The 13,494-nt window shown below is 44.8% G+C and overlaps 1 protein-coding gene across 10 annotated transcripts in view; it reads left to right on the top strand.

Annotated features, from left to right (window-relative positions):
• The window catches only part of LOC105282229 (ensconsin), a 151,688-nt gene that overhangs the window by 24,024 nt on the left and 114,170 nt on the right, over positions 1-13,494 (top strand). The window contains exon 1 of one of the 10 annotated variants that reach the window (XM_026974245.1): positions 6,282-6,461. The exons of 8 other annotated variants lie outside the window; for them this stretch is intronic. In XM_026974245.1, the coding sequence (XP_026830046.1) occupies positions 6,404-6,461 (58 nt within the window). In that variant the 5' untranslated portion in view covers positions 6,282-6,403. Of the gene's footprint in view, positions 1-6,281; positions 6,462-13,494 lie in introns of those variants that run through there. One more of the 10 variants, XM_026974251.1, reaches the window with a different exon arrangement.

Genomic DNA, 13,494 nt, shown 5'->3' on the forward strand with positions numbered 1-13,494 from the left:
AAGCACCAGGCACGGCACGGTGCTATTGTCCGAAGGAAAGTATTAAACGTACCGTGGAGCGTACGCGCGAGCGGAATGCAGTCGTGGTGAACCGCTGGGCGTTCTGGAAAGCCCAAGCGCGAAAATAGCTGGAGTCGACGCGCGCGACACGCGTTGCGCTTTTCCGCGAGGTTTCGTTCTCGACATTCGTTACGAATCGGTAGCCTGGTCGGAGCCATGTGCGTAATTCTCGCTTTTATGTGCCGAAGCTTGCCATCCACCTATTTCAGGGCACGTGACCAGGCGAGAAACTCGATCGTCCTTTCGCACAGTCGCAGGTATTCTAATAAAACTGATAAAGAATAACGAGAGGCTATGAAGATACTTCTGATTTCGCGACCCTGACCTTTTCTACATGCGGCTCGATAATTCTGTGCTTAATACATTTTTGGAAGAAGATTAACAAATTCTGAGTGACCGAATTATTTGAAACAACGAAGAAATCATGTAACAGAATTATAAAGAGATATGGAAAGCCTGTGAAAAATTGAGATCGTGGTTTTTTATCCACAAATTTCACTTTAGATCGTGTCTGGATCTGTTAGCTTCTCATTACCGATTTTTCATATTCTAATGTACTCACGGCATACCGAACTCACGGGAGATTAATAAACTCGACTCGTAATACATGCAAGCAACAACTTGTCGAAGCACTTGGTTCGCTCGTTAACTTCGCGATCGACGTCGCGACGTTACATGGGAAAAAGGAACTCGCCGTGTTCTCTGTCATCGTGTGAGGAGTATTAGCTATGCATCGGAGATACCGAGACGTAGATTCGCTTCCGGAGCGATTCGTTCTCGCGTTTTGATCGCGACAAGCGCCTTTAACAGTCGTCTCATAGACGGTGGATCCCGTGTTTGCCCAGCGATCTGCTTAACTCCACGTGGAATCGAGACGAGTTGTCGCACTCCCGCGATAAATCATAGCGAGTGACCGTGATCGAGATATCGCATTATCGTGAAAGTGCACGCCGCCATCGAGAAAAACGCTATGTAACGAGTCCGGTAGCTAGAGTTCGCTAGCGCGATGACGATTTGCGGGCGATAACGATCTTGCCAAACGGCTTCTCCGCCAGTCTGCTTCTGCTCTCTGTATGCTCGATGCATCTCCAGCGAACGTCACTCTTGTTCTTTGTGTCACTCTCCCGATTTAAATTTTTCTGGATAAGACTAAGTATCGCGAGAAATGTCTACGCGGAAAATATGAAATTTATAAAAATCTCAAAATATATCGGACTGACAAGAAACTTTGATATGCATCCGCCGATTGCATGTAGATTTGTTAGATATAGAAATACCTCAGTGTACATATTTGCTCTTCGTATTATGATATATATCTTTGAAGTCGTTGAAGTGTTTACGTCTGATATACCTGCCTTTTGCGAGAGTGCGATGTGAGAGGCAACGGCATAATCAACTGCTTTGCCAACGAAATGCGTATCGAAATGCGGTCGCGTTGATTCTGCAAACCGGTACATAGTCCTAGGAAGAAACTGCGAGCATAATTTCACGCATGCTCTCGCCGGCCAAGGGTTAACAGCGGTTAACGGACGGACCTTTTCATTATGGAAATAGCGACGCGTTCTCATGTTCCTCGTCACTCGAGTGCACTCGACATTTGCCATCGCGCATAGAGGTTCCCAAAGTTTCTTCCTAAATATTGTTCAATTATTTCCAAAAATCTTTATGTCTTAATAATAAAAACTTGCACCTTACAGGATCAACGAATCGTCTTCACTTTTATATCGCTGATTTATTAAATTTACTTTCACTTATTTTTTTAAATATATTATATATTCATGTTATATATTCATGTATTTTAATAGAATTTTAATGCAACGCTACTTTTAACAATTCATTCTTAGAAGAATTTTACGAACTTTCGATCTCTGTACTTTATCTGTTAAAATTCGGTCTCAGAATGCATTCGCTAATCGGGGAACCTCTGGTTTACAAAGAACATACATCGTGTCGTTGTTAGTCAGTAGTTAATTTGCGGTTGCGGCACGATTTCCCATTTGATGTCCGGTTAATCCACACGCGATGTCGCGCAGATAAACGGCGGACACGCGCTAGTTGTAGCCGGGAGTTCGGGTTCGCGCTCTCACTGACCGCGAGATTCCGCGCGCGACAAAACTACGCGTGCCCCGGGTATATTTAGCCCCCCGTGGAATGCGGCGATTCTGTCTTTTGTAAGTTTGGGCTTGCTGCGGATGAGGAGTGCACCTCTCCCCCGAATATTACGAAATGCCGAATTCCGAAAAAGCCTCCACGTGGCTACCCAAGTTTCTACCCAAGTTAATTGGACTGGATTTCGCGCGAGGATTCTTTCTGAGATAACATTCGGCGTTGCTCTTCGGATGTTTACGGATCGATTAGTCAGTGTATTTTTCGCGAGGATGCATCAGGTATCTCTTATGGCGAGTCCAGTTATCAGCGGGAACTCCTCGTTCACCACGAAAGGAACGAGTCCTTGTTGTTGGCCCTTATTTGAGAGAATTTATCCGTGATCGGGTTGCAGTGCTCCGAAGCCACGCGGGGACACGCGCTCGAGGATTTCGGCACGAGGATAATTACACCGGGGTCCCGAGTATGCGATAAATTCGCCGGGGCCCCCTTCCCGTCCGCGTATTCCCATGGAATTCGCTGGCGGACGTCTTGTCCTCCGCTTTCTTTATTTTCGTCGTACGAGCTTCTTCTTCTCTCTGCTTCTCTCCTTTTTTTCCTTCCCTCTCGTCCTCCTGCTCCTCCTGTCCGCCGCAAACCCGTAATTTGCCCGTTTAATCCCGCCACGATTCCAACGAGCCCAACCAGCTTCTTCTTCGTGCTCCGCTAACGCTCGTCTGGTTTCGTGTCAAACATCGGATTCACCCTTCGGGAACGCTAGCGGATTTCTTGGAAGCCCAGTCTGCGGTTCAATCTGCGAGAATAAAGGTATAATCCCGTCTTGGTACAATCGATGGAAAGCGTATTTTTCAGCGTAATGTAGGAAAATTATGGGAAACTTTGATTTCTTGTACAGATAAATGTGTTTGAATTGCAATTTATTATTTATGAATTACGTTGCAAACATATATTATTTCCTCGATACATGGCATACGTCTTTCGTCTGAATTGCGCTTTCTCTTCAGACAGAAGTTGGATGATTACACCTTTCATATCTGCACAAGTTGTCATTCGCGACTACTGCTCATCGATACTTCTGCCGTTTCTATTATCCGACGAGGACGCAGTCTCGTCATTGTGGAACGTGACGAGAATAAAACCCGAGAACAGGCCCGAAAACGTTTCGGAGTTTAACGAAATTAGCAACTCGTGCAATTTACGAAGCGCGCGAACGCTCTTATTAAGTCGTTACGACTCGCAGCTTTCGCCGGCGAACGGGAATGTCGATGATCCTGCTGTCAGGATACTCTTCACTCTTCGGTTGTCTCGGTCACGTCGGATTACCGCTATTGTTCTCCTTCGCGAGAGGTGGTAATCCTTGCGCGCGGCCTCGGCTCGCGTGGCATCGCAAACTGGAAAAGTTCTTGCTGATTAGATTTCGCCGAAGGTTGCCGGCGAGATTAGGCCGCGAGAGAGTGAGCGGCTCTAAGGTCGAGCGTGTAACGCTTCGCTTGCATTATCGCCCGCAGCCATGGGATGGGAATCCGAGAGAAGCGTGCATAAATCGGCGGCCTCCCGCTCGCCAGCTTCCTCGCTATCGCGCGAGAGCGCATTCGTCCGCGAGGCGCTAGGTTGAATCCATAAATCGATTAATCCAAGCCCTAGTGGATCTTGGCGATCTCTTGCGAGCGGATACTTAGGAGACTCGCTTCGAGATTATAACGCACTCGCAAGCCGGTCGGCCGGTTAGCTCGAGTTTAGCTACTCTCTAGAATCTCTAGCTGTGATCTTAACGGCCCATTACGCGTTTCATCCTTGAATGGAGATCGCCCTGGCAGGTTTCCTTCACCCTAAAGATGGTGTTCCTCGGTGTTAAGCCTCGTTCCACTCAAGTTTATTGAAATGCGAAGATACATCGCGTGCTGGGTCTACTAGAAGAACACTCGAATCTCTCGTCGCGAAAATCCCCTTTCAGCTCCAAGCATTACGTTAAAATGGCTTAAGCTTAATCCACGCTGATCCCTATGTTTCTCTTATATGCATAGCACTAGGGTGGCTCTTATTTTCAAAGTTTGAATTTTCTTTGCGCTACCCCCCAGGTTGGTTCCATTTTATGAAAAAATAATCTGTGTAAAATTTCAGCTCAATCGGATAAAGGGTGCCCCTGGGACCTTGAAAATCGAAAAAATCATAAAATCACAGAAAAAATCAATTTTATTTGTTTATCTTACAAACTATTAATTATATGCAAAAATGCATTATACAAAGTACGACTAACGATCTCCGAGAAAAATGTGAAAATCACTTCTTTTTACTACAAATCTTGACGCTGAGATAAAGTCTCTTTTTATAACCTGGAAACTTTCGGCGATAATCACTTACAATCTGAAGCATATACTGTTTCTGTTGCTCGTTTTTCGTAAATAATTTATTATAATCTTCCATAAGCTTGATCCCTCTCTCAGCCGAATCATTTACAACTTTCAATCTATTTACTAATTCGAGACCTACAAAACTTTCATTTTTATGCTACGTCAACGATTCTGTTTTAAGAAATTCAGCATTCAAGTTAAATCTTTCGAAAAATCCTCTAGTTTCGGTGGAAACGAATTGTTCAATTCCGTTGTTAATAATTTCTGGGATTTTATCAATTTGTACTTGTATTCGTTTCTCATTTTCGTTTGATGATTCTGTTTCGCGATTCAAAGCATTGACCATTTTCATTTTCGATTCAAATGATAAATTTGGATCAAAGAAAGCTAATGCGACATGTTCAGGGCTCAGATACCATAAATGATTGCTTAGTTTTTGTAAAGCAGCACGAGAGATATCACGATCGATAGCTTGATATTCAAAAAGTTGTGAAAGAATCCTGTAATCCAGATACGGTGCTTTGGCAGCAGAAAGCGCAAAACCATGCTTCGACATACACACTAACAAGAAAAATACAAATATCACAGATCGCATTTTCTTCTTGTAATAATAATACAAATTCACCACGAAACAGAAAAATTTTCAAGCAATAAATAGCTTTTGCCATCCATCTTGCATGATGGATGGCCCCGATTACATGTCACGTGAACTATAGACTTTTAGTGCCCAATGCGTGAACGCAGCCTTGGCTTTAAAATCATTACAATACAATTTTCCTCGAATCCGCTCGTCCTTCGACCATTCACGAATAATTAGTATTTACACGAAAATGTATCTATAATACGCAAACTGAATTTATTATACTATACTAACTGGAGTAGCTTGATTCGTGGCTTCATTACTTTTTCTCGGAAATCGTTAGTCGTACGAGAAAAAGTGGTAGATGATAACATGTGCATTTTTAATAGATCTACAACTTTTGTATAATACTTTTTTGCATATAATTAATATTTCGCAAGATAAACAAATAAAATTGATTTTTTCTGTGATTTTATGATTTTTTCGATTTTCAAGGTCCCAGGGGCACCCTTTCCCTTTATCCGATTGAGCTGAAATTTTTACACAGATTATTTTTTTATAAAATGGAACCAAACTAGGGGGTAGCGCGAAAAAAATCCCCAAAAAATTTTCACCAAGAGTAAATAAAAGCCACCCTAGCATAGCACAGATACTGCTTTTCCTGATTCATTCATGAACTCTTTTATTCTTTTAATTGAACATTGCATACTAGACACTTCGTGATCTTTTCTAAATTGCAATGTAATTTGGGTAATCTCTCTTTTTCTCTATCTCCGGGTTCTATCATACCCATTGTTCGTTCAGCTCCGCAGAATGGGGCGCGAAGGGCGTCTCGGCAGTCGGTAACCGTGCACCTTGGAGGGAAAAAATCGATGCCCTTTCCACCAGTCGACGTCATCGGCATCGTCCACGTCGCGCTCGATGAGGCCGTGTCTCAAGGTCTCCCCGCGGGGTCGTCTCGCGGCGGCGCGCTCTCGCAAGAGCAACACCATCTTCTGGTCCGCCCTACGAACTGCCACAGTTGTACGCGTGGAAATGGGGAAAACCACTCCGCGTCGCGTTGCGTCGACGTCTATCGACCACGTACCGTCGGCGCCGCGCAGAGTCGCGACGCCAGGCCGGGGGGTTCACTGCGCTCCACCTTACGGGGTGAGCCGAGGCGAGCCGAGCGTCTGAAGAGAGCCAGGAGGAAAGAGAGAACCCGTGTGTACACGGAGACAGCGAAAAAAACATCTCATCGCGTCTGGAGGTTTTCTCTTCGCTTAGCGTGTCCTCGATATCGATATTCTCGAGCATCCGCGACGATATGTGGTGTTGTAAACGACTGGACGCCTCCGATTGGCCAGTCACGACCATTGTTCGAGGTAACGTTTCCTGTCTGCACGTCGCGTTGCTGCTGCTGCTGCTGCTGTTGCTGCCTCTCTTACGTTCGAGACACCAAGCGGTTGTTGTTCTCGAAGCTTCTTGTTGCTCTTTCTCTCTCTCTCTCTTTTTCTCTCTGTCCCTCACGAGCGCTTCTTCAACTTCCAAACACCGTTCTGTTCACCCGTTGCTTCTTTGCTGCACCAAGAGAGAAACTTGACAAGATGAGAGAAAAGGAGACGGAAAGCTCGCACACACGTACTTAAGAATCTGCTGGCAGAGAGGAGGGTCGACGGTGTCCATGCAAAACAGGATCGGCAGGCCGTAGATCCTCATGAGAGTCGCTCGAATTTCGACGAGATCTCGGAACACTCATGATAAGCGAAGATCCTCTCCGAGGTGTGTTTCAGCGACTGACGGTCGATTTTACCAACTCGCGCTCCGCGAGTCCGCGTTAAGAATCGTTAGGTCGTTGACCCATGAATGAGTCTAGCAGCGCGAGCTACATCGACGGTACAGACAATCTCTTCTGACGAATTTCCGAGAGGGTGATTCGGCTTGAAGGAGCCTGGTGCTCACAAACACACTCTCGTCCCGATAGTAGACATCTTGCTCGCAGGACACTTGTGACGTCGATGGCATGGTCTCCCATGTTTGCACAGCGTACCATTGTAGCGACAGCAGGATTAAAAGCCTCTCGACGATGCTTTTAGCTCCTTCATGGTTAAACGCACGCTCGATATCGCTCGATATCGCTCCGCTACTCTACGTGCCAAGGTCGGCGAAATGGATTCATCCCAGATGCGCGAGCAGGCAATTGGTCGGATAGGCGACGAATGCTTTTCAAGCAGCCGATTGCGATATCATTCATGATCACCTAGTATTCATGATTGCTCGTTTACAGGCAGGCTTTAGATGCATCATATGCTTAAGTCGAGCTTCACGCTTTGGCTTTCTCTATGTCTCATCGCACTTTTTTATGATTAAATTAATTAATTTTGATGGAAAATTATGACAAATAAAATGAAAAATCTCTCGGAAATGTTCGTATCAGCTGTCAGCGGCAGTATCCTCGACGAACATGATGATGAGGACGCGGTATCGATCACCTCCATTCTTATTACTTCAAGGCCTCTCAGTTGCCTAACAGCTGTTCTAATTTCGGCATCGGCGATTTCACGATCATTCATAGGAACAGATTGCTGTAACCGAGCGCGACGTAATGCGACTTTGTTCGATCCAGAAGCCGCATCGCATCGATGATCGTTCCGTTATAATCGCATTGAGCTCTTGAATGGCTTAGTCGATTTGATACCACTTGTGACGCAATGGACCCAACCTCCTCCGCGTGTCGGCGGATCATTGATTTTCTTCGTCGCACTTTGGACGCGTATACTCGTTGCTTGATCGTACGTGCCGCTGCTGGTTGTCACTGTTATAATACGGATGACATGTGCGTGCAGGTCAGCGCGACCGTTCCTTCGACGATGTAACGAGCCGCAATTGCCGATTCTTTCGCAATAAGGCTGATCAGAAGCAGAATGAAGGGATTAAAAAACGGCCGAGCGAGCCTATAACTGATCTGTCTTAATTAATGAAATAATTATTTTATCCTTCGTGGTACAGAAGCAGATACGAGCGGAGAAGAAGCTACGAACAAAACTCTGATTCTTGAAAGTCAGGATGGACCTCAAGCTTATGCATCGGTCGGTCTTCCTTGAAAGCGAAGATTGCGAAGAATTAACGGCGTGCTAATTGACGACTGGGTCAACAAGTGGAATTGCGTTAAACCGGATGTCGTAAAAGCGACGTTGACTTTCGGCACGGACGGTTAATCCGCCGGATTTGGACCCGCGGGACATCTGGGACACGAGTCTTCTTGGGCTGCATGGGGGCATGGGCTTCGCGCACGTGGATCTTCGTGCGCGCTTGCTTATATTAAGCTTTCGCGCGAAAGCTGATTCATCCGAATATACGGTGCACGTTTATTCTGTGCGCGCACGTGCGATTCATGTTTAAACGTGTAGCTCGCGAAGAAGTTCTGTCGAAGAAGAAATTTATTTTTCTTTATATTGTTTCATCTTGAAGTTGCAACTCGAGGATCGTCGTTTTGCAACGGTAGAATTGCGACGTGATGTCAGATATCCTAGATTTCCACTCTGCTCATCGCGCTGCGCGTGATCGATGGCGCCGATTAACACAGACAGATCCTCATTGATTCGCGCGAAAAGCGGCGAAAATAACGACTTCCGTTATGTGCTGGTAAAAGTATTTGGCACAAGCATGACGTCACGTCCGCCGTCTAAAGGCGTCGACGGTTTGCCAGTTATTTCTGTCGGCGTCGAAAGAGCTCTCGTGCCCATGGAAAGAATTACTTTGTCACGGTGACTGTAAATCTGTGTTTATGTTTGGATGGCACAAACTTGAGAGTAAAATTGCAAAACTATTTATAATGCAAAGCTCTCCGGTCATGTTCCTAATTATTATAGTGATAGAAGAAAATAAGATACCTTTGAATCTTCAGTTTTGATATAGCTGTCGTTGACATTTTCAAACATTTAGGTAAATTTTATTTTCTTAGCGGAATAATCATCAGACAATTGCTTGATAATTATTATACAAGAAACCTAATATTTGTAATCGTTTTACTATCTCAGATTAGCGTTTACTTTAGTTTTTATTCCATTAAAAGTTGATCGGATCGCATTAAAGTCTGGCACATATCGCGTCGTTTGATCGGAGAACTTCGCGACTTTCTGGGAGTTTCATGGAATTTCACTGAAAAATCGTGAGCTGCAAATCTTGCGACGTAAGCACAGTGCTGCCGTGCTTACGTGATATATGGTGAAATCGCTATCGTATACAGATATCATTATCCCACGTGCTCCTAGACGACGGTCCTCGTCGATAGTGTCGACTTTGCAATGCTTTTATGCAGATACGCGGTGCGCCCACTTCTGCTATCGCGTGTGTCATACGCGTTGAGTATCGGGATTTATCGTGCGATTAAAATAAAGGAGCAAGAACCGTCGGGTCGGATGGCGATACGGCAGAGAATTAATCCGGCAGAGGCGTGCAGGATACCGATCGCATTAATACTGGACATGTTTTAATATCGTGCACGTATCTCGGTATTTTTGCGATCTATTTATGTCTCTATATTTTCATGGTCGTTAGTCGATTACCCACACTAGTCGCACGGGAACAATTTCCGCCACGTGATACGCAAGAACACAAGAAGTTCAGAAAGCTAGTGATTAATTGCAAATACCGTTAACCCGATATTATTATTAACGAGTGCGACTTTTCTCCTCGTCGCCTCGCAGAGCGGACTTTCAAAAGTCAGGCATCTCGTTTCACAGCGTCGCGGACGAATGCCTGCTATTGCGGAGCAACTCCGTCGTTCATTACACGCTCCCGGATTGTAAATGCAGTCATCAGTCGCGCATCTAGATCTCCTCTGCTCTTATCCCTGTCGCGAAATTAATTCGTGTGAGTCGTAACAGATTCCGCTGTTATGTTCTCCGTTAATTCCGGATTCACGGCAAAACGTAGTCTGAAAAGAGTTGCTTGTGTGTCTCGACTCGTATCGAGTCAAAACAGACCGACCACAGCGGTTCATTCACAGATTCGTGACCATGACATATATTCGGAAGCTACAATCTACACTCGGGTTAGCGTTGACCCTTCTTTAAAGACCACTAATTAATCCCAGCCGGGATGTCGTGTGCCCGCTTAATTACTTAGCGGTGTCGAGCAACACTCTAATTCTTTTGATTCATATATCTTTACGATTTACCGCGAGGAAAGAGATTTGACGTGAATTTAGATCGGTTTCACGGACAATCTAATCTTCCTAATTTTTCTCTGAACGAACGAATGGAATCACAAAATTTCTCTAAATGCATCACGTTAACTAAATCCATATGATCATTGTCACCAATCTCACGACGAGAAGAGCGACTTAAGAACTTCACCGAAGAATTCCTCATCAAAAAGTGATGCGGCAAAAGTAGGACGCTTCGGTATAGCCCTGATCTGATACAAGAGCCGTGAGCAGGATACATATCGCGAGTAATAATCGCGCAAGACGTGGACGGATTGCGGCAGCTCTCTTGGATCGTCGAGCTGGATCGAGGAACCGTCGATTATCAGGGCGCGGTGGCCCCGGGCACGGCAGCGGGTCTGCTCACGATCGACGAATCGATGGCGTTCAGAAGTCGTCGTTACTATCGGTTAATGCGATCGGATTCAAGACGATGATCGCTAATCAACGTATTACGAATCGGGGGCCCCTGCCGTCGGAAAATACAGCCTGTCGGGGCCCTTTCTCGCGGTAGCGAATCCCATAATCCCCCGCACGACTCGGATTCTCTCCGGCATAGTAATTATAGTGCTTAACGAGTGACCGGACAGCTGCCACTTACCGACACCGACGTGCAATGAACGCTCGTTTATCAGTCTCGTTCTTCGAATGCCTATTGGATTGTCTCGAGGTAGTATATTCGCGCTGCGAAAGGAACGTACTTAGGATGCGCGTTAAAAATTGTGAACTATATAAACAGAACTTACTTACCAACGTGATTCGATATCACAAGAAAATTAAATCGTGTCATGCAAAAGAAATTTAAATTTAACTTTAGCGAGATAATTTATCATTTAATTCACCATTCACAAATAATTTTAATGACAATGATAAGATTGATTATGCAGAAAACTCATGATAATAGTTGAACATTTCTTTATTCAAGTGTGAGGAAAAGGATGAGATCAAACAAGATCACGAGGGCAGCTTGAGAACGAAGATATATAAAGACAAGAAGCGTTGATACTTTGCTGCACGCTGGTGGCCATGCCGCGATCGCCGATCACAATCACCGCCAGATCGAATCTAAATAACATTGCAGCTCACTTGTAATGGCGAGATTCGTTTCTGTCGTACGTAACGGACTCGTCGCTCGTCCTAGCATAAAGCACGTCGCCGCAAAGGCCGCTGATGGAAGTGTTACGCAGCCGTGTCGTAAATTCCAAGCGCGGGAAATTGTATCGCGGACCATAAACTCGTAGATTGCTGCAGCGATCCAAAGGTAGATAGATCCTTTCGTAAATCTCACTGACCTCACTTGATGCCCCAATTAAACAGCTGCTTTTTCTCTTAGAGTCTCCGCGATCGTGTAAACGTAAAAACGCAGGCGTTGCGAGACAGAAACCACTGAGTCTTGATTACAAGTTTACATTGCATCATTACAGTATTGACTGTCCGTAATTAGAAAAACAATGATTGAACGTGCTGTAAATCCTAATCGTTTTCTCTCTCTGGCGCGACTCGTCTGAGCGTTTGTGTTCTCCCTTTTATACTTTCAGTCGATTGACCTCTGTGAAGTTGGCCCCCCTTCTTCAAAATTTGAAAAAAATAAGCACAGTTCTGATTGCCCCCCGAAGAGTTCTAGAGTTCTCAGTCCTTTTTAGAAAGAGTTCTGCCATTTAAAATAACGAAAACACCATTCGAAACACCGGGGGGGGGGGGGGGCTAACTTCACGACACTGAAAATTCAAACGGCTATAACTTTTTTGTTTTTAATTTTAGTGCTTTGAACCTTAAGAATAATTTGTAGAAATCTTTGGGGGGCCATCAGAACTCTCAATAAAACTCCGGATTTCCCAAAAAAATTTCGGACCCAGAACTTTCAAAGTGCCAGAACTTTTTTGTTTTTGATTTCAGAGCATTGGTTCTTAGGGATAATCGGTAGAACTCTTTGGGGGGCCATCAGAACTCTCAACAGAACTCCGGATTTCCAAAAAAAATTTCAGACCCAGAATTTTTAAAGTGCCAGAACATTTTTGTTTTCGATTTCAGAGCATTGGTTCTTAAGGATAATCGGTAGAACTCTTTGGGGGGTCATCAGAACTCTCAACAGAACTCCGGATTTCCAAAAAAATTTCGGACCCAGAATTTTCAAAGTGCCAGAACTTTTTTGTTTCCAATTTCAGAGCATTGGTTCTTAAGGATAATCGGTAGAACTCTTCGGGGGACTACTAGAACTCTCAACAGAACTGCGGAATTATTAAAATAATTTTCGACCTGAGGAACTTAGAAATTTTCGGACTCTGCAACTTCGACTAGCCAAAACTTTTTTGTTTTCGACTTGAGCGCATCGAGTATTAAGGATAATCGTTAGAACTCTTCGGGGGGCAATTAGAACTGTGCTTATTTTTTTCAAATTTTGAAGAAGGGGGGCCAACTTCACAGAGGTAGTCGATTGAGATGGTCGATCGATTCTAGCCGTGGATTAAAAAGTTCGAAGAAGTTGTCGAGACATGCGACGATTAAATCGTATCTAGAGCCATTCAGAACGTTTTCTACATAAGTCTATCGCCGGCCGAACACGCGTTCATTGCTTGTATTGTCGATAAAGTCGTTATCGATAGGAAAAATTGCCGTGGAAACGTACGTTATTGTATCTGGCATTCTGATCTTGGTCATCATCCGCGACCTGGACCAACCTTTTGACCTGGATGCTAAAAATGAATGTGAAATTTTAACGTGACGCTTTAACAGTTTAACGTGATGCGGTAAGTTTTGCTGACAGCGGAGGTTTTAGATGCATTTTATCGCTAGAACATATGTCAGTCGCGGCTTGAGAGCTGTAATGAGGTACTACAAAAAGGTTTGCTGAAACCATCGAGGAGGAGCTGGGAGAGCTGATGCGACGAGGTCAGCTCGATTTATCGCTCGCGAAGGGGGCCGACCGATAATTGCATTATGCAGATGTCGTCGCGACGATGAAACTGAAAACGTCAAATAAGCGCGTGCACCCGATGCGGCTGCTCGCTCCGCATAATCGACTTCATAATGTGGCAACAGAATTGCAGTTAATTAGCTGACAACGAGAGGTTGACGTAACGACGCCGAGTCACGCTCTTGAAAATAGTTCTGGAGAACCGTTCTGGAACAGAGCAGAGCTTCGAAGAAACTCTCCAGATTCCGATCTCTCGTTATTGCTTCAATGTGGCAGACGATTTCAGCAAGTTTTA

Source organism: Ooceraea biroi, chromosome 12 (genome assembly GCF_003672135.1).
Source record: "Ooceraea biroi isolate clonal line C1 chromosome 12, Obir_v5.4, whole genome shotgun sequence".
Classification (NCBI taxonomy): Eukaryota; Metazoa; Arthropoda; class Insecta; order Hymenoptera; family Formicidae; genus Ooceraea; species Ooceraea biroi.